The sequence below is a fragment of the Aythya fuligula genome, chromosome 1, assembly GCF_009819795.1.
Source record: "Aythya fuligula isolate bAytFul2 chromosome 1, bAytFul2.pri, whole genome shotgun sequence".
Classification (NCBI taxonomy): Eukaryota; Metazoa; Chordata; class Aves; order Anseriformes; family Anatidae; genus Aythya; species Aythya fuligula.
Genome location: NC_045559.1, coordinates 152368140 through 152386686, shown reverse-complemented (window position 1 = coordinate 152386686; position 18547 = coordinate 152368140). Strand labels below are relative to the sequence as shown.

At 41.4% G+C, this 18547-nt stretch overlaps 1 protein-coding gene across 9 annotated transcripts in view; it reads left to right on the top strand.

Annotated features, from left to right (window-relative positions):
* Positions 1-14930, top strand: part of MBNL2 (muscleblind like splicing regulator 2) — a 106541-nt gene extending 91611 nt beyond the window's left edge. For 5 of the 9 annotated variants that reach the window (XM_032201865.1, XM_032201902.1, XM_032201882.1 and 2 more), the window contains one exon: positions 14190-14930. In XM_032201865.1, coding sequence (XP_032057756.1) covers positions 14190-14317 — 128 coding nt within the window. In that variant the 3' untranslated portion in view covers positions 14318-14930. The remainder of the gene's footprint in view (positions 1-14189) is intronic. The other 4 variants (XM_032201929.1, XM_032201911.1, XM_032201891.1 and 1 more) reach the window with 1 other exon arrangement.
* The last annotated feature ends 3617 nt before the right edge of the window (positions 14931-18547 follow it).

Sequence of the window (18547 nt, the reverse complement as noted above, 5' to 3'; positions counted from 1 at the left end):
GCTTTTTCCTTGCTTTATGACCACACTTGGGCACTTCCATGAATGAGCTGGGATGCCCCTTTTTCCCTCAGGACTGGAGAGGTCAAGCTGCAAAGAGAGCAAGAAGCCAAAAGAAAGAAAAGGGCTGTGTCCCAGGCATGTCTCCCCTTGTTTGCTCCTGGCCAGACCAACATGCTGCTGCAGACCTAGCAGAAATGCACACCCAGTGAATGATTCCCTCCACCTGCCAAGGAATTACGAGGAAATTCATGAAAATGTTTTGCTTAATAATGTTATACTAGCAGGTTTATTTATTTTTTCTTTTTTTGAAGTCCCAAAATGGGTTAAACATCTTGCAGATATTTAAAACAGATTTTTGCTGTAAGAATTTATAATAAACTAGGAAAAATATACTACCTCTGAAATACACCCAACTTTCTGAAAGAAACACAAACTAGTCCATTTTCTCTTCATTTTTTTGAAAGGCTTGTTTACCAAGACTGTGATGTTTGTGCTTCTAGCGTTTTCATCAAAAGAGGGTTGTCGTTTTGTGCGCTCCTTTCTGAGGGCTGGCGTGTTTTAATGAAGAAAACACTCAAGGAGGATGAGGAGGAAGGTGTAGTGGGCACATGATGCATTTAACCATCCTTCCCTCCTGCTTTTCAGGGTGTGGTAACGTAGCAGGCGGTGTGGTAATGTAGCAGGCTGACACTCTGGCTTCGTAGGCCCAAGAGCCTGTGGGTGCATGGGATCACAGGTTCCTGGTTCACAATATCTGCTTGGTGGTACCCAGGACAGTGATGTGATCCCAAAGTGGCATTTGAGAATAGACAATGAGAAAATTGGGCTGTTTGTGGGGAGGGAGTCACCATGCACTGCTGTGGAGATGTCCAGGAAGGGTGGTGGGAAGGCAGCCATGGACTCCTGCACCCTCTGAGCACCAGAGGTTCTGGATGTGGCCGAGGTCGAACAAAGGTATAGGCACCTACAGCAAGAGCAGTAAGCAGTCAGAGGGCTTTTTACAGGGAATACTTTCACACAAGTAACTTATGCTGCTTGGGAGTCTGAGGTATGCCCCAATGCATTTTCTGACCTAGCAGGATAGCAGACAGAGCCCCTCCTTTCCCAATGCAGATTTTGTTTGCGTTGGTGGATTAGACCGTTTTAAGTACAACAGTAGTTGTAAAAGTGTCTGTATTTATTTAGTTGCATGCATGTCTCTCTCTCTCTCTCTGTATACATATAATTCCATGCTGAAATTAAAGGATGGTTTAACACAGGGATGGTTTTCCACTTGTTGGACTTCAGCCACTTGGAAGCTCAGCATCCAGTTCATCTGCTTTTCCAGAGTCCTTGTTGGAGCAAGATAAGTTGCCCTGGAGGGTCCTGCCTCTTTCTGTTGGCTGTGGAAGGAGGTTAGATGAGCAACTGAAGCTCTGCACCACCAGAGTTAGAGGGGATGAGTCCCACCCCAGCAGGTTTTCTCATTGGCTTCTGCAGTGTGTGCCATCACTGTCTTCTTCTCACTCCTGCCTTTGTTGTAGCCACTGAAAACCTTTAAAAGCTACTTTAAAAAAATGTGAAAGCAGGGAAAGGAGGAGTAGTTACTTCTTTATAAGAGGCAAGGCTCCAACTTTGCTGTTTATTTATACCTTCCTAAGGGTTGAAGACCACACTACACCAAGAGAGGCCATATAGTAACTCTTATGTTCCTAACCCTTGATGTTCTAGCCCAAGAAACATAGCAGCAGCGGGTAGTTAACTTGCGTTCACCTGTTAAGACTGAGCTCATGGTCATCATGTCCTTTGTCCTCTTGTGTGGGTTTAAATTCTGTTGTATATTTCAGAAAAGGACATCTTTATTCCCATCCAGATAAAATTTCCTTTTCTGGTCTGTGCCACACTGCAGCCTCTTTACTTCTCTGTGGGATACAGCTTCCTCCTCCCAGTGTATCTTCTGCACTTTTTTAATCAACCTGCAGCCTTCACACTATTCCTTTTCTGCTCCCATGGCTTCTCCTCACAATGCCAGGCATGAAAGGAGAGTCACAGCAGTGGTTAATCATTTCACTCAATACCTTTCAGCTTAATATTCGAACCTGGAGAAACATTACTGTACTTCCTTGTGTTGAGTCTGATGATTCAGGTGTCCTAGAAGTACCAGTCGGAGGAAACATAAACATCCCAAAAGCCATGGAGTTGCTGAGATGACAGCTGAAAAAAACTAACAACTCTGTAGGGTCCAGAAAATTATATAGCACATGCTGTCAGTTTGTACTTTGAAAGGAGATGAGCTGTGTCTCATGTCTTCTATAGATTGTTCTTCTCTGAAAATAACATTAGTGACAGGGTGCAAAATGGGCCTGCATTGACCCGTTCACAGTCATTCACTCTTGGCCAGCAGCTCTCTGTGTTTTGTGATCAGTATGAGTGTGGATGAGGCACAAGAGAAGACTGTGTAGGGTTAAAAGCTATATAATAATGCATACATGCAGGGAGACCCAGTTAGGAATATACAGAAAAAAATGGAGTCTTTTGTGTTTCCTGATTACAGAAATTATGTTTTAAACCCCAAATAATTTTATTTTAGTGTACTTCAGAGGGGAAGAGAATCTCTTTGGCTCAGTTCTGATCAATAACTGACTCGGTTCATACAAGATTTGTCAGTGTCACCACTCACTGTATGTGGGCATCTTGTGAGGGGAACCCCACCACTTACTGTAGCTGCCAGGACTGATGAGAGGGGAGCAAGCGTAGACTTCTGCCCTGCTTGGGTTTTCCAGAGAAAGGCAGGTGGACTTTGAGAGCAATGTGAGGAGTCTGGAAGCATGAGCAGCAAGAGAGGAGAGCCCTCAGTAACTCACCCCTTCCCCTTTTCCTCTTCCCCTGTTCACAACTGCTCCAGCAATTCCCACCAGAATGGTGCTGGAGGCTGCAGCTGCTTCACCTTACTTCAGGCTTAAGGAATTTAGGTGTTTTGGGATGTTGACAGCATTGTCTTGCAGGATGGAACCAAAAAAGTTCCAAAAACTATGGAGTAACTGAACAAGATAAGGGAACATAAATGAAGGGTTTGGTACTAGCTCCCTCTAGTGCATGTCTGTGGTCAGAGAAATGTAAGCAACTTATTTAAAACACTAATACAGTAATTCTGTATAAATATACACTTCAGATATTTTTAACAAAACTTTTAATTATTACTCATGTAGATAGTGGGATCAGACAGTGGACCAGATAGTATCTGAGCAAGCAGATCGACTGTTCCCCACTTAGCTTCACTCACAGGTGGCCATGAGACTCCAAAGAAGACAATCTGTCCTGATATTACCTGAGAGAAATGTTATACTGAATCCCAATTTTGAATAATTCCAGCATACTTACAGCTGGTTTTGTTGTTGTTTGGTTGTTTTGTTTTCTTTCAGTTTGGTTTGTTGTTTTCTGTTTGTTTTGCTTTAGTTTCTAAGTAGAAAGCCTTGCTACTGCTTCATTTACATTACAAACACACATTGCTGAGTCCTACAAGGATTAAAGGTTAGGATTGAGTCTGAAATAAGGGCACCTAAGAGTTGGTATCTGAATATACATGTCTACATGCAAGCTGGAAGTGCCTGTAGCAGGCAGCGAAGATTAACAGCCCGGTCTGGAGAACAGCCTGGCTCACCCTCCTGAAGGTGCACAGGCCTTGATTTGCTTGCCTAAACATGTGCCTACTGACATTTAAGATTGTCCTAGGATAACCTTGAATGTCTAGGTTATCCAAGACGGGCTTGGCAGATACCGTACAGGACCTACAGGCAAATCTGCCCACTTCTGAATATGCAGCTGGACCACAGGGAGGAGGCCTTAGCCCAAAGTAGACAAAGCCTGGTGAGCAAATGCACTGAGCCTGTAGTAGATGATCACGTGAAGTGATCTCCAGGCGATGAGGTTGTACCACACCATTCACTGCGATGGGAGTTCAGACACCAGCATTACGTTTTCATCTGTGTCCTCCAGCTTACTGAGTGCTTATTTAGTTGTTGGTTACTACAGGACGATTACCAATTTCCAAATTGCTTTAAATAAGATAGTTTCGCTCACATCACTTTGGTACAGAACAGAGCAAGCCTTTATTTTCTACAGCAATGAAAATGGGCCAAAGGCTGACCATATAAAAAGAGAATTACAGAGAATACTGGGTAGAGATACTACTTAATCACAATTCTGCTGGTTACGTGACTTTTAGCCAAAGAAGATAAATTAAAAGGTATATCTAGTAGAAAAAAAAAAATACTTATAAGCCATGTCTGAAAAGAATTATAAGATCAACAGGCTGTCTCATGCTAAGGCTTGTGATTATCTAGCACAGCTGTTTTAAATTATGCATCAGTGTTCACACTAAATTAGGTGGCAATTATGCAAATATTAATTATGAAATCGTTCGGTAGCCTTCAGTTTTGTGAAAATCTGTAAAAATACAAAGAAGCGAAAATAAAAATGGTTACGTTACATTCAAGTACCACAAACAAGAGAACAATTAAAATGTTTGCTCAGATTCAAAACGTCATTAACGCTGTGCTAATATGCCAAATATTTTGTGGGGATTTGAGGAGCCCTGAGCTCAGCTCTCTTGGGCATGAGGGGAGCAGGGAAGTACAGCATGAAAACACCTCTCTTGGCCAGGATCTGTGTGGGGCTGCCTGAAAAGAGAGATTGCCATTAGACCAAAATATCCTGTGGCACCTACTCAGCCCCATGCAAGCAAATTTCTTCGTCTGCATAGAGCAAAGCATGGAGTGACAGCTGCTCTTGCAAATAGAGCCCTGTGTCCCCAAAAAGGGTGTTTTCTCCAGGCTGTGCATTTCACCCCAAGAAGCCACCTGCTGGGGCAGATGGCTGTCGTCAGAGCTGCTGAGGAGTGAAAAGGCTTTTTCTGTCTTTTTCTGTCTCCTGCTCCTTTTGCTCCTTGTGGAAACCTGCTGAACATGTAAACGAGGAGAAGAGCAACAATATGGTGGGGAAGTGAGTTGGAAATCTGGAAACGTCCTTGTTTGGATTTTTAAAAACAAACTTTAAGAAGGAAGATGGGAAGGGGAAACAGATTTTATTTGCATCTTTTAGTGCCAGGATATAACATTACAAATGAGAGTCACTATGAAGTAGTGGTATCTAGAATTTTTTTGGCTTTTTTTTTTGGCTGAAAGTTTTGGCCTAAAAATTCCAGAAAGTCCCAAGTTAAATGTTCCCATAAAAAATTCTGATCTAACAGCATAAAGGGTCGTTTGGGCATGGAAAAGTCAAAAAAAAAAAAAAAAAAAAAAAACACAAAGGCAGAAGAGCAGGTTCTTTTCTCAGCCACATTATCAGAAGGGATGCTTGCAGAGTGAGCCCTGGGCAGAACAGCACTGGGCTTCTGGTGAGCCTACGTGGAGGTACCAGCAAGCTTTGGCATCTGGGATGCAGGATGGACATCTCACCTGGCTGCATGTGAAAGAGCACTGAGTGCCCACACCGGGCTGGCAAAACGAGCCCCCAGAAAGTGTGAAGGTGGTTCCCAAATGCTGCTCCAAGCACTCCAGCTTTGAAATTTAACTGGGCAACACTGAGCGTGTTGCACTCTGAGTATCTGCTGAAATCATGCTCTTCAAGGCTGACCGATTAACTTGGCTGGGTTGGCTGTGTCCAGAGTGGCACAGGAACAAGTCCTGATCCCTAATGCATTTGGGGGGAATGGTTAAAAATTTCCATTTCTTTCCTTTCTGATGTGTAGCAGCAACAGGTGCATTTACTGGTTTGCAGGGAGATTTGTTTTTTCCTAAACTGCCATTGAACATGAAGATATTGAAGAGTAATTTCTCCAGGGAAGGTATTGGAATAGGAATATCTTGTCACAGTATGAAAGGCAAATTGAAACTGCTGCTGCCTATTTCAAGCTAGACACTCAAAAATCACAAGCCTCAATTCGATCAAGTTATAATGTCTGAAGACACCAAGTTACATGTAAGTAGCTGTAACCTTCAGAATGAACAGTTTTCAGTCTCAAGAAGTGAGAGTTTTCAATCTTAAAACCCACAACAAATCTCAAGCAGTGTCAAGAAAAGACCCTTTGAATTGCCTTGAAACAACTGACATTATAAAATACATGGCAAAACTTTGTTTTCTTAAACTGTAAGTCAGCAAAGAAGCAAACGCAAAAATTTACCTTGGAAAATTTAAAGGAACTCTATTTTAAATCTCATGCAAAGTTTAACCAAGTCTTCATTTTACTTCTAATATTTCACTTTTTTTGTCTCTTCAGTTTGGATAGACTGCTGTTCTGTGTAGATAATGAAGACTTCTGGCAGTCTTACTTGCAGAGTTTTATATTACATGCTCATACACAAGAAACAAGTGGGAAGAAATGAAAAATCGATTTGCTTTTTTCAGTAATTCTGTCCCATCCCTGTAGAGACTGAAGCCTGGCTTCCCCTGGTAGCCTGCTAGATGGCAGTATCACATAACCTGAGCATTAAGCTAAGGGGAACATTTCTTTTATATAACAAAAATCTAGACATAGTTCCCTTTCCTGTTATAGACTGTTTTAACTTTTGTAGTATTGAAATTAATACAATGGAGTTATATTCAATATAACTTTCCTTTGTGCTCTTTCTTTCAATTATTCAACAAATGATGCTTTGACAAGTTGAGTAAAAGTCTTTTGGGGCATCTATTTATTATTTAAACATAGGAAATTTTTTTTCTGAGGTCAAGCGATTTTGTAGGCATTTGGGGAAAAAATGAGTTAGTCTCATTGTTCTTAGTATGTATGCACAGCTCTTGTGAGTCTGTTTTTTTCCATCATAAAATTTTAACAAGACAGTGCAGTGCAGAGCTCCAGATGTACTACTTGCTTGGGATTCTGCTCTTTGAAGTAATTGTGTCTGTACATCTACAGCTGCTGCAGCTATTTGCCCTTGATATAAACTAATATCATATTTTTATCTTAGCGTGCGATTTGTTGGGTGAGCATTTTGCACACCAGAAATGTCATTCTTTTGGGTTTGAGTGTGCAGGAGGCTGCCCATGTAACTGCAGCGGAAACATTGCTCGAGTTTATTTATTTATTTACTTACTTAGGTACTTACTTATTTATTGTACTTGCCATGTCTTTTGGCTTCAGGCAGAGGTCTGTTAACTTTGACAGCCTTCACTTTTGGCATAATATTATGTCCAGTGCCACACAAGAATATGCAGGTATGTTTGTGTCGAATCATAGAATGGTTTGTGTTGGAAGGAACCTCTAAAGATCATCTAGTTCCCACCTCCCTGCCATGGACAGGGAAATATGAGAGGATTCAGATAAGAAAAAAAAATAAGGAAGCACTTTAAATTCGCCTCAAAGATAACTATAGTGAGTTTTATAAAACCAACAAAAAGTTCAGTAACTGAAATAAATATATCCTATTATAAGTGTCATGGCTCATCAGGAAGCTTGATGAAGAAAATGTGAATTTGATGCCTTTCTGTGTTCAAGAGAAGTTCTGGATGTAGCAGTGGAACATCTCTTGCTTTGAAGGGAATCTGAATTGAAGAAAACACAGGTTTGAAGAAGGGTGCCCATATTCCTACAAGAGGAATGTGCACATCCCATAGTGCAGATTTTGAATAGCTTTGTTTGGTCTTTCACTCCTTTGTGCTCTCAGTTCCTCTGTGCAAGCCCATTATGACAGTTTCTAAAGATCAAGAAGCTAAGGACAATGACCTAAAAATAGGAAGTGAAAAACACAGATGATTGCAGTAGCTCAGGTCTGCTGAAAGGTAGCATTGAGTGGCCATTCAAAACAGTCACTGTATGGGGGCTCCTAAAATATTACAGCAGTAATTTTCTCATTTTCTGAGTAGTCTGTCTGTTGCCTGCATGATTAGTTAAAATAGATTTTGGTGGAATGTGTTAGGAGTATTTTAGGATCAATTTCAAGTACTGCATTATTAATTATTTTAAAGAAGAATAAATAAAACCAGATTGCTTTCATTTTAAAAGCAACTAGTCCTATTTGACTGAAGTGAGTAAACACCTATTATGTTGTACTTAAATATTATAGAATATTATTTGAGTAAATACCTATCGAAGCTCATAAGCATGCTAAGAAGTTGGCAGCACCAGTGGGTTTGGACTCTCTTTTGGGACTGTGTGAGTATTAAACGAGATGAATAATGTTGAACCCATGAGCCCTTTGGGATCCCATAGGTGCCTTGATCTTTTCTTTAGATCATCATGAAAAGCTAAGTTCAGACAAAGTCTTTGTCAGCTTTGTAACACCCTGATGACCAACAGCTTGTGCCTGTTGGAGTGAAACTACGCTAGCAGTTGTGTTCATCTCAGCATGGACATCTGACCCTCTGCTTTTTTCAAAGACCTATTAGTAACTATGAGTGTAAGAGAGTTCAAGTTTTGCCACCACAGTGCATAAATCAGGCATAAAAGAGCAAAACCCTGCAATCTAGTTTTAATGATAAATTAATCTTTACCATCTATAAGAGGCAACTCCTGTTTTTCCTTATAAAAGGAACTAAATATGCTAAGTATGCAGATTTGAGAAGATCATAAGATGTTCTCCTTACTCCTTCTGCAGCCCTAAGAACAAAGCTTGTGTTTGTTGCTATATCTGACCCTTTGAATTCACACCAAAATAGCATTGCTATATTATCTTACCCAAAGGAACTGGACAGAATTGGCTTGCAGGGGTGTGTGGTCTGCGTGTTTCATTCTGGCAGTGACAACGTGCAGTTTTCTGTGCACTTGTCTGGTGAATATCCCATCAGGTAAAACACATAGACTTGGAAATGGACAGGTCAGTGAGGCAAGGCTGAGGTTAGACGGATGCATCAACGTGTAGATAGATGCATTTGGTCGAGACAAGGAACAGAGGCTCTCGTGACAGTGACAAGAGCTTTGAGATCCAGTCAGCAAGTCGGGAAGAGACTTCCCACGGGGAATTACAGCCCATGGAGAGCATTGGTGGAAGTCCTGGAGGAGTCCTGGAGGGGGGCATTGAATGACTCCATTTGGTGCTCCCTGGAGGTGCTGCTGCTGCAGCCATGGAGAAATAAGAGGTAAAAAAAAAAAAAAATCCATCTACAAGGCTACATAAAAATTATACGTGACCAAGCATATCTGATATGATGGGGATTGCTCTCAGTAAATGTCTGTATCTTTTCAGCCATTCAGGCTGAAAGTCATCCATTTACACTTTTGGTTGAGAAAAAAAGAGCCATTCATTTGGAAGACAAAGAACAAGGCGCATACCACAAAAGAGCATCCTAAGAGAAAATGAAAAATAAAGAGATGGTGGCACCTCCCAAAGGCACGGAGAAATATAAATAGTCTTGGGTTTCATGTCAAAGGGAAGAAATACTAGGTGTTAGTTTTATTTTTAGAAAGTGAGAGAACTTATGAGACAGCCTGATATGAGCAGGCTGTCTGAAAATATCTGTCGTTTTTAATGTATACCCTACTTATATCTGACCATTCTGCTACTGGTGTGAAAAACATGAAAATAGAAAATGTCACTGTGGTGGGAGTCCTCTGCCCTGACGCAGGTGTCTACGAGTTAAATACCTCAGTGTGAACTGCTTGCCGCAGACTCTTAACATTGGGTGGAGGACAAGAAGCATCATGAGTTTATAATTCGTCTCATGCTAAGATAAGTTGCCTGAGGTAGGCTAGCAAGATGTAAAACAGGGTGACCAGCTGAGGCTTGCCGTGTCTGAAATCCTCTGAGATGAGTCTTGTCTACAAAGAACTCCTCATGCTGCATTGCTCTAAAAACTAAAGGCGGAGTAGTCTAAAAATGTTACTACATTGCGAGTTCATTTTTAGAAGGATAAACACTTTGCAATGTGGAGGTCAAGTATGATCTTAAATCCCACCATAGAAAGTATTAACGCTTACAGAGCAAAGCGTAACTTGGAGAAATTGCTTCAAAACTTCTTAGAAATCTTGGAGACAGATGCAAAGTCGTGTTTTCCAGCTGATCCACGGTGACAGGTCTCTAAATTGAACAAGATTCTTGTGCTCTGAAATCGCACAGAAAGGTAAATTTTCTGTATTCGTCATTTTATGAGAAATCCAGAGCTGGAAACAACATGCCGAGGAGTTTCATGAGTTGTATGCATGAAATCAGTAGTACCCAGTGGTAGTTCTAGAGAATTCAGGTGATTATGTGAGCCATGCCAAGTGAGACAGTGCACAAAATAAACTAGGGGTCAGAAAAGAGTTCACAAAGGTGGAATTGCCGCCTTAATTTAAAACAAATTCTCAGTTTTACCCCGTAAATCTTGAAACAATAACCCATCACAGCCTTCTTTGTGGGGTCCTGAGGGAACTGCCGGCTGACATGGAGCTGTAGGCCAGCAGTTTGGTGCAAAACAGAGACCAGTGGCAGTAACTTATCTCCTGGTTGCTATTCCCCTGGACCACACGGCAGGAATGTGTCACCCTTGGGAGTAACCAGGGTTGTCCTGGCTGAATTTGTGGATCCTCTGTATTGCGCAGTGGGCTCAATGAGCGCTGTGGCCATTCAGAGCTCCCGAAGGGCTGTCAACATTTAAAAGAGCCGTGCTCGGATAGAAAAGAGAGAAAGGAAGTCTTGACATTTCAGAGGTGAAAAAGGTGCTTTTTACAGCTGACAAATTTGGAAAAGCAAACCCTTCCTGGCAGTCAGAAAGCAGAAATTTAGCTTCACTCTATGTATATACTCATTTCAGTGATGTCTAGTAGCTAACAGTGGTGCTGTGTTAGTGATTTTATTCTACAGAGAGGCAATCTTTCTGGCACTTCAAGCAGGTACCAAGTGAGAAGGCAATGGAGAGAGTACTCTATGTCTGCAATTGCCTCAGAAAAAAAAATGCCCTTTGCTATTATTAAATCTTCTGTGCATTACTATTCCAGATTGTAAGTGCCAGGCCATTCTGCTTCTGCTAGAAATAGTGTTCCTATTAGCTCTGTTACTGCGGTCACACAAAGTCTGTTTTCTGGCATGTCTGTACCCAACCCTGCAGACATTGATATGTCTTATCCATGAGAATTTGCTTTCCCATGCTTGGCTTGTCGACCTTTGTGCATGGAGCGTGGCACGCACACACACAAACACGCTCATTGTGTAGCCTTATTTTTCAGGGGTTTTATTGTTGTTTACACTTACTATGGCCAGACGCACTATATCACATTGCTGTGAAGTTTAATGAAAATAATAGTATCACAGCCAATGTAATGAGTCATGTGGATGTGCACATGAGAGACGTAATCCTTCAAACAGAGAGCATGAAGGCTCCTGGACCTCTTTGCAAGTAATGAGGGAGTAGAGACTGTAATAAGTGTTTGCAGGGATGTCCTTTGGTTGGTGTGGTCTGTGCAATTCCTTCTTTTTCAGCGTGCAATTAGCATGGAGCAATTAGCAGTGATGCAGACTTAGATAGCTTACATGTTCCATCACAGTTTATTACTTCGTTTGTAGATTAAACGGGAGAGGTTCACAGTGTATTTTCCATGTAAAGTAGCATAGCATTTTATGTTTCTCCGTCAGACACAGTGAAAAAAAAAAAAAAAAAAAAAGGAAGAATAAAAAAACAGTTGCAGAAGCTGCTACACGTGTATGTAGCTGTGGTGGAGTTGTGATATCTTTGGAGAAATAGGGTGTGAAGATATAATTAAAGACTATGGGATGCATTTTACACTTTGTGGCTGAGGTTAAAAAAGAAATGTAGCTCCTCTGTTCTGCCTCCCTGGGCTGGAGAAGCTTCTTCTGAAGGAGAGACTTGAGGTTTTTTCCTAGGAGGACTCCTACGTGCACTAGAAATAGCCAAGGTGCAACATGCCCTAGTTACATCCCCTGCGTGCATGGCGGGGCGACGAGGAAGATGTGGTGGGAACGGGCTGCAGAGGAGCGTGGTGGGGAGGGCTCCAGCTGCCGTCTGCTCCTCCTGCACCCACCACCACATAAGCAGGCCACAAAAGGAAAGTGCCCGCCTCATCTTTGCTGTTTCCTGAGTGTTGAGAGACGGGGAGAAATGGCAGGAGTAGGGAGGCGATGGTGGAAGCCCTCACCTGGTCTTTGCTGCTCGCCTGAGTGGTGCAGGGGAGGGGTCCCTGCTCTTTCATGCTGCTGAGAGCCCCCTGTGAATTGCACCCAGGTCAGTGTCAGGGACAGCCCAGCCCTTCTCCCAAGTTATAGCCTCTTCTGTCCCATATTTTGGAGGAGCTGGGAGCATCAGGCTTGTTTGACCTTTCAGGACATCTCGCTACAAATCGCAATGATCTCTCTCTATCCTTTCTCTGAGTATTTCTGAAACAAGGAGTAAAAAGTTATAGAAAAATGCAAGTCCTATCCCCTCAAAAATTGTCAGGAGAGGTAGGCAGCTGCATTATCTGAAATCTTTTTTTTTTTTTTAACTGAGTAGATTTCAGGTTATGTTCCATTAAAACTGACATTAGGATCCCTTAAACACATTTGTGTGATTATGGCTAACCCAGTATAGATAAAGCTGCTTTATTAATTACATTGACATGTTGGGCTGTAACATGCTAAAAATACCAGTGCTGATAATGTTGGTCACCTCTTATTTCCAGCATGGCTCTGTTCTTTGTACTCCCTGCCAAATCGCAGTGCTGTAGATGGACCAGGATTATCACAGGCAGGGCTTTATTATTTCAGCAAAGGTATTTCTTTGTTATTACAAAAGGAAACAGAAGATAGACGATAAGCCAACAAACCCACAATGAGTGGAAGTCATTAAAAATATATGTCCTTGTTGTATGAATGGTGTATTTAGATGTTCCGCCCCTTGGAGCCGGCAGGTGTTTGTACAGGATCATTACAATGGGGCTTCGAGTGTCACCGGATTATCAGTGGCAATCAAAGATTACTTTTAGGCATGCCAGCAAGTCATACGGGGTCAGGGAGCTGAGTACAGAGAGCACGTAGTGATGGAGGGGGCTACGGCTTTAGGTGCTGTACCTAAAGTGAAGCCCTCATTGCTGGTGCAGGGGTTGTGAGGTGCGTTCGAGGTGGTCTGGGGGGTGCCTACAGCAAGTGCCTTCCAGGCAGCACTGAGCGTGTTTCTTTTCTGTATGTCAGAGGTAGTATGTTGCTGAAGTTATTTTCAAAACATCTCTTTTTTATTTTTTTCTTTCCCTTTTAAAATAAATATTGCATTGAGCAGCGGTCTGTCTGCATAATACACAAGTAGGTCAAAGTGCTGTCATGCCTGCCTTGCATACTACCTACAAATACAGCTCAGAAATGTGTCAAGTGCCAAATTAAACAGGAAGAGCAAGCGATGCACTCCAATCCCTTGACTTGCGCTTAGGCCTGGAGTACAGATTAGCAACGGCACGGTAAAACATCACACCCCTTGTCTCTGACATCCCTTCCACTGATAGCCATTTATATGGCAGGTGATGGAAATCCAGGTCATTTCCCAAAACAGCCAGCTGGCTGAGTCAGCTGCCTTCACATCTTGGAAGAGTGCTGGGCACATCCTGCATTCAGCCACCGCAGCACTGGAAGCAAGAGAGCTTGCAGCTGCAAAATGGTTGCCTCACCCTTAGTTTCAGGCACGGTGGAGGCAAACCAGCGAGGTTAGTGACCAGCTGGGCGCGCAGAGATGCCATGACGACCATCCCCCTGGACCTCCTGCTGTGAGGAAGCATGAAGAAGCTCTCGGCTCACTGACCCGAAGATAACTTGTTAGGAAATTAGCAGTCGCTAAAAACACATTAAAAAGGCACTTTAGCTCGTATAAAACATCCAGCCCAGTACACACATAAATATTTATATTATTTTATTTTTTTTTGGCTTGATAGCGGTGAGTGGCCCTGCCTCCACCTCTGCCCCTTGCTGTTCCTGACTGGGGATGGGGGCTGCCGAAGGGCAGCAGGCCCCGATGCCCTCCCCAGCCTCCTCACGAGGCACCAAGCCGGGGAGGCAGGGGCACCTCGCAGGGTGCCCTCCGGCTGGCGTGGCCCCCCTCTGACATTTTGATACCTAAAACGTCCCCTTTATGTGTCCTCACACACTGGAGGACATGACGAAGAGGTTTGTGATGCGCACAGGCCTCCCGCCCAGCGGTAAGGATACGGGAGGCCGTCTTGTACAAGGTGGATTTAGTCAGACTGGTGCCACCCGTGCCGGTGACCTGCTCTTTGAAGTGCCACCTGGAAGCCCCATCACACTTTTCCTTTCTCTCCACAGATAATCCTGAAGTAATCAGCAGGAATGGGACGGAGTGTCAAGAAGCCTCCCTGCGGATGGCCAAGCACGGCTACTGTACATACTATCCTGTCTCCTCCTCTCTAGAATTGCCACAAACTGCATGCTAAGTAAAGAATTTGTTCTTACGGACAAATCACAAACTCTAAAAAGCTAGTGCTGCTATGTCATATATGAATATTAAATATGGTATGCTTACTATACTCCGACCTAAAATAGTTAACTACCTGATACCAGCTGTGATGTTTCAAGACATAAAGGGTAACATTTAGTTTTGAAGATTTTTAAAAACATAGTTTAATTCTTGCAAATATTGTCTTTTCTCCATAACTATACCTAATGGAAATGGTCCAATTAAGTTAGTCTTGAGAGATTCAGCGGTCATGAATCTTTCAAGCTCAGCAATAATTAATTTGTATTGGCTAAAAACTTATGCCAGTTGCAGGTTTAATTTTAACCCAAATTACGATTGGGGTTTTTCTTCTTGGTTAAAAAATCTTGGTTTTGCTCCCGCAGCAAGTTAACTCCAAGACAAAGGAAGTGAAACAAAGCCCGGTATCCTGCACATCACCCTGCCAGTCTGAAATTTTTAGCCAGAAATCCAAAGTAAAGCACAAATTCTTTAGATGCACATAGTTGGTGTTTGACTTGTATGGAGAAGTTGCATTTGAGTCATAGCAGAATAGCAGGAAAAAAAAAAAAAAAAGTTAAAAATTTTGCACAGTATGAACTTCATACCCCTTTCAATCCCCAAAAGAACAAAGTCTTGAAAATATTATTTTACGAGTATATTTATAATGTTTTTAAAAGAAACTTTGCAGAAGTGCCTAAATTTTGTCACATCAGACTTGATGAAAGTGAGCCTGATGCCAACAGTCAATCTTACCGGAAGCGAATAATCTCTCAAACTCATAGTCACATTACCAAAAAGATCCAAGCTCTTAAGAAGTAACTTCTATAAATGTAAAAAAAAATCAAACGAAAAGACCAAACTAACAAAGGAAAAGGAGAAGAAGAAGGATGTAGGTGAAGAGATTTGTATGATACTCTAATTTAATTAAAATTCAGTTTAGTCACTGAGACTTCATAAGTGACTTTAATCTAGGTTATTAACTGAACACTAAGAATGTAGAATGAGATTCAGTTTAATAAATCATTACTGTATTTGCATTTTTTTAAATTGGATTATAAGATTGTAACCAGATTAGAATGGAGAAAAAATAGTTCTTTTAATTGTTTTTCTTTAAAAACATATTTTATGTCACAAAAGTATGAAGATATCTTTAATACAATTATATACATATTATATATACATACATACATATATATGGATGAAGCAGATTTTAATGTTGTTTACTTTTTTAAATACTTTGTTGATTTACAAGGTAATTATATATGTATAATTAAAATTTCATTTGTTTGATTTGAGATTTGTTTCAAGCACTATTGTACCAAATATTTCATATTTCACATTTTATATGTTGCACATGTATCACAGAAATTACATAGTTTTTAAATTATTGTTTAAAAAACAAGACAGCTGTTATAAGTGGATATTATGTATAATTGTTTGCAGCATAAGTTTTCTATGTGGACATTATTAGTGATTGCAGTATTTTAACTTAACCTCTTCAGATTGATTGTAAACTATTTTAAACTTTGGCAGCACTGCCTGTTCTGAACGACTGAAGGCACTAACCATATAATTATTTGTCTTGGAAATTATTTTCCAGGCTAAATCTTGTTTGTCCAATGTCTAATTACTATCTATTTATATATAAAGCTGGAGATTTGATCATCCGACAGAAAAAAATAATCACAATTCGATTGTAAAATTAACATAGTGCTTGTAACGTTGCGTTAGTTTTAATTTGTGGAAAAATAATGTATCTTAACTTGTTATTTAGCAGTTAAGGTATCACCATTATATACTATTAAAACACTAATATTTGTAGACTTTCTCAGTCATTATAACTAGGTAGTTGACACTGCAACTTGCCTATATCTGTCAAAGTTGTTTTTATTTTTTTATAATAGTTAATTTAGGCATTTGGGTAGCTTATTGTACAATACTAAATGGTAAATTATCCATGTTGTTTAAATATTTTATGTAGATAACTCTTCAAGACATTGTTTTGTGTGAACTTTTTATGTTTCAAAATAACTGTTATTCTATGTTTTTTACAATTAATCCAATACTACTATTTTTTGCCCATGGATGACGAAGCTTCAGATACATCAGGTCTTTCATCCAGATAAACTGACAGACAAAAAGAGAAAATGTATTTTTAATAAGAGATCCACTTTCCGACTTTATGACTTTGTAATATTCCTAAAAACTGTACAAGTACAAACCTATGCTAACAGTAAGGAGGCAATTACAGAGATGTGCAAATACGTGTACAACAGATTCTGCATTTTATTTATTTATAAAGTAATTTTATAGACTATTTCAAAATTTGGGAAGATCTAAAACTATTTTTCTGTATAAATATTATTTGCCAAAACTTTGTTTATATTTTAAAAAAAGTCTAATGAAAATGGTTAAATTTTAAATGCTTTGTTTAATTAAAAAAAAATAAAAAAACACACAAAAAACACACAAATAAACCCCCCCCAAAAGAACCATGAGATGGGCCAACACAGAGACAGTGAATACTGTAGCTGAGGCATAGTTTCAAGTTACTTGAGATGCCTCAGTGTTTATTTTCTTCAAACGATACAGCACCTCACCAAAATACCTTTTTGTTTGCCTCTCTCATACAGTATAATTGACAATGCTTACAATGAATACTTCGGTAACCGTTCGAGAAACCCCTCCATTTGCTCTTTTCCAGCATATAACTACTAGTGGTCTGTTAAATAGCCATTCTATTTCTGTTGTGACGTTAAATTCATTCACCCAATGTACAACCACTGAAATAAAAAGAAGCATTTTAAAGTGAGAGACGAGTCGGGCCTTTCCTTTCGTGGGACGTGACTCTGACAAGATGGGGCAACAAAAATGGCCAAAAGAAAGTGGAGGTAGTCTTTTAAAAGCTTGTAATTTATTATTATTTTTTTTAATTTTATTTTTTTACTTAATTGAATGTTCAATAAACTACCTGTTAAGTACAATTCCCTGGTTAATCACACACACAGACATTTGGTGAGGGAGCCTGTGCTCTTCTCCTGCTGCAGGCCGCGTACCCACTGACCAGTGGGTACCACCGACCGCAGTACCAATATCCATGCCCACTGCATGCACCCTGCTCAGAGCAGAGGTTTGGGCATGGATTTTAGCCCCAGACAGTCATTTCGTGCCCTTTCTGCCTACACAGGCCTGCCAGGGTGGCTCACAGATGGGTAACCACCAGGGAGGACCGTCAGCACATTATTCCCCGTCCTCTTGTCATGCCCACATCTCGGAGGGTTTCGTACTGACAGGTCATCCCTGTTAGGTACTCGTTCTTCCTGGGAAAGCAGCACTGCAGAGGAATTACATGCCCAGGAGATCACACAGCAAGCTTAGAGGCAGAGAAGGGATAAAACCCGCTGGTTTGCAGCTCCATGGTTTCTTGACACGATCTCCTCTGATCCATTTTTCAAATGCTTGAAAGAAAAGAAATAGCGGTTCCCGCTCCCTTAGAAGCATGCCGAATCACGAAGGATTTGTGTCACAAGGTTGCATACATTGCATCAGCACGGGGCTGGCTTGAAAGGAGTCCAAGGTCGCAAGTGATGTGGAAAACCACCAGGTCAACCAGTCAATTTGGATGTATCACGAAGGTACTAAGCCAGAAGCCTGCTGAGAGCAAGCATGTGGGATGGAGAACACACACGGTGATGCCTGGCAGAGCTAGAGGATTGGAGAGTTAGAGGGCATTGTGGAGCAGCAGCAGCAAACAATTCAAATTCACCTCCTAAAGGTTGAAGAGCGGAAACCCTGTCTGTTTACACTGTCTTGTGCTAAACCTCAACCTGCAGTGACTTTCTGGACAGCTGTCAGCAGCCAGGGAGGGTCAGGACGTGCTGATTTTCTTGTCTAAAAATTGCTCTGTTTCTTGGCAACTTGGGCACTTGCAAAGCACTGGAGAAGCTCTTGTGGGAGGCACGAGCTTTGGGCCGCCCCACCAAACCAGTGGATTTGTACTTCTCTGCGTGCAGTGTCCCTCCTTCAGATAATTTTTAGGGCCTCCAAAATGAACCAAGAGACTTTAGAGACCTTTGGTATTCTCCACAAGGCAGCTGGCCGCGGGTTGTGTCTCAGCAGCCTGGCATGCCCACACGCACAGACCAGGGCCACCGCTTTGGTGCCAAACGCTGCCTCCCTGCAGAGAGCAGTCCCCTTGCCCCAGGGG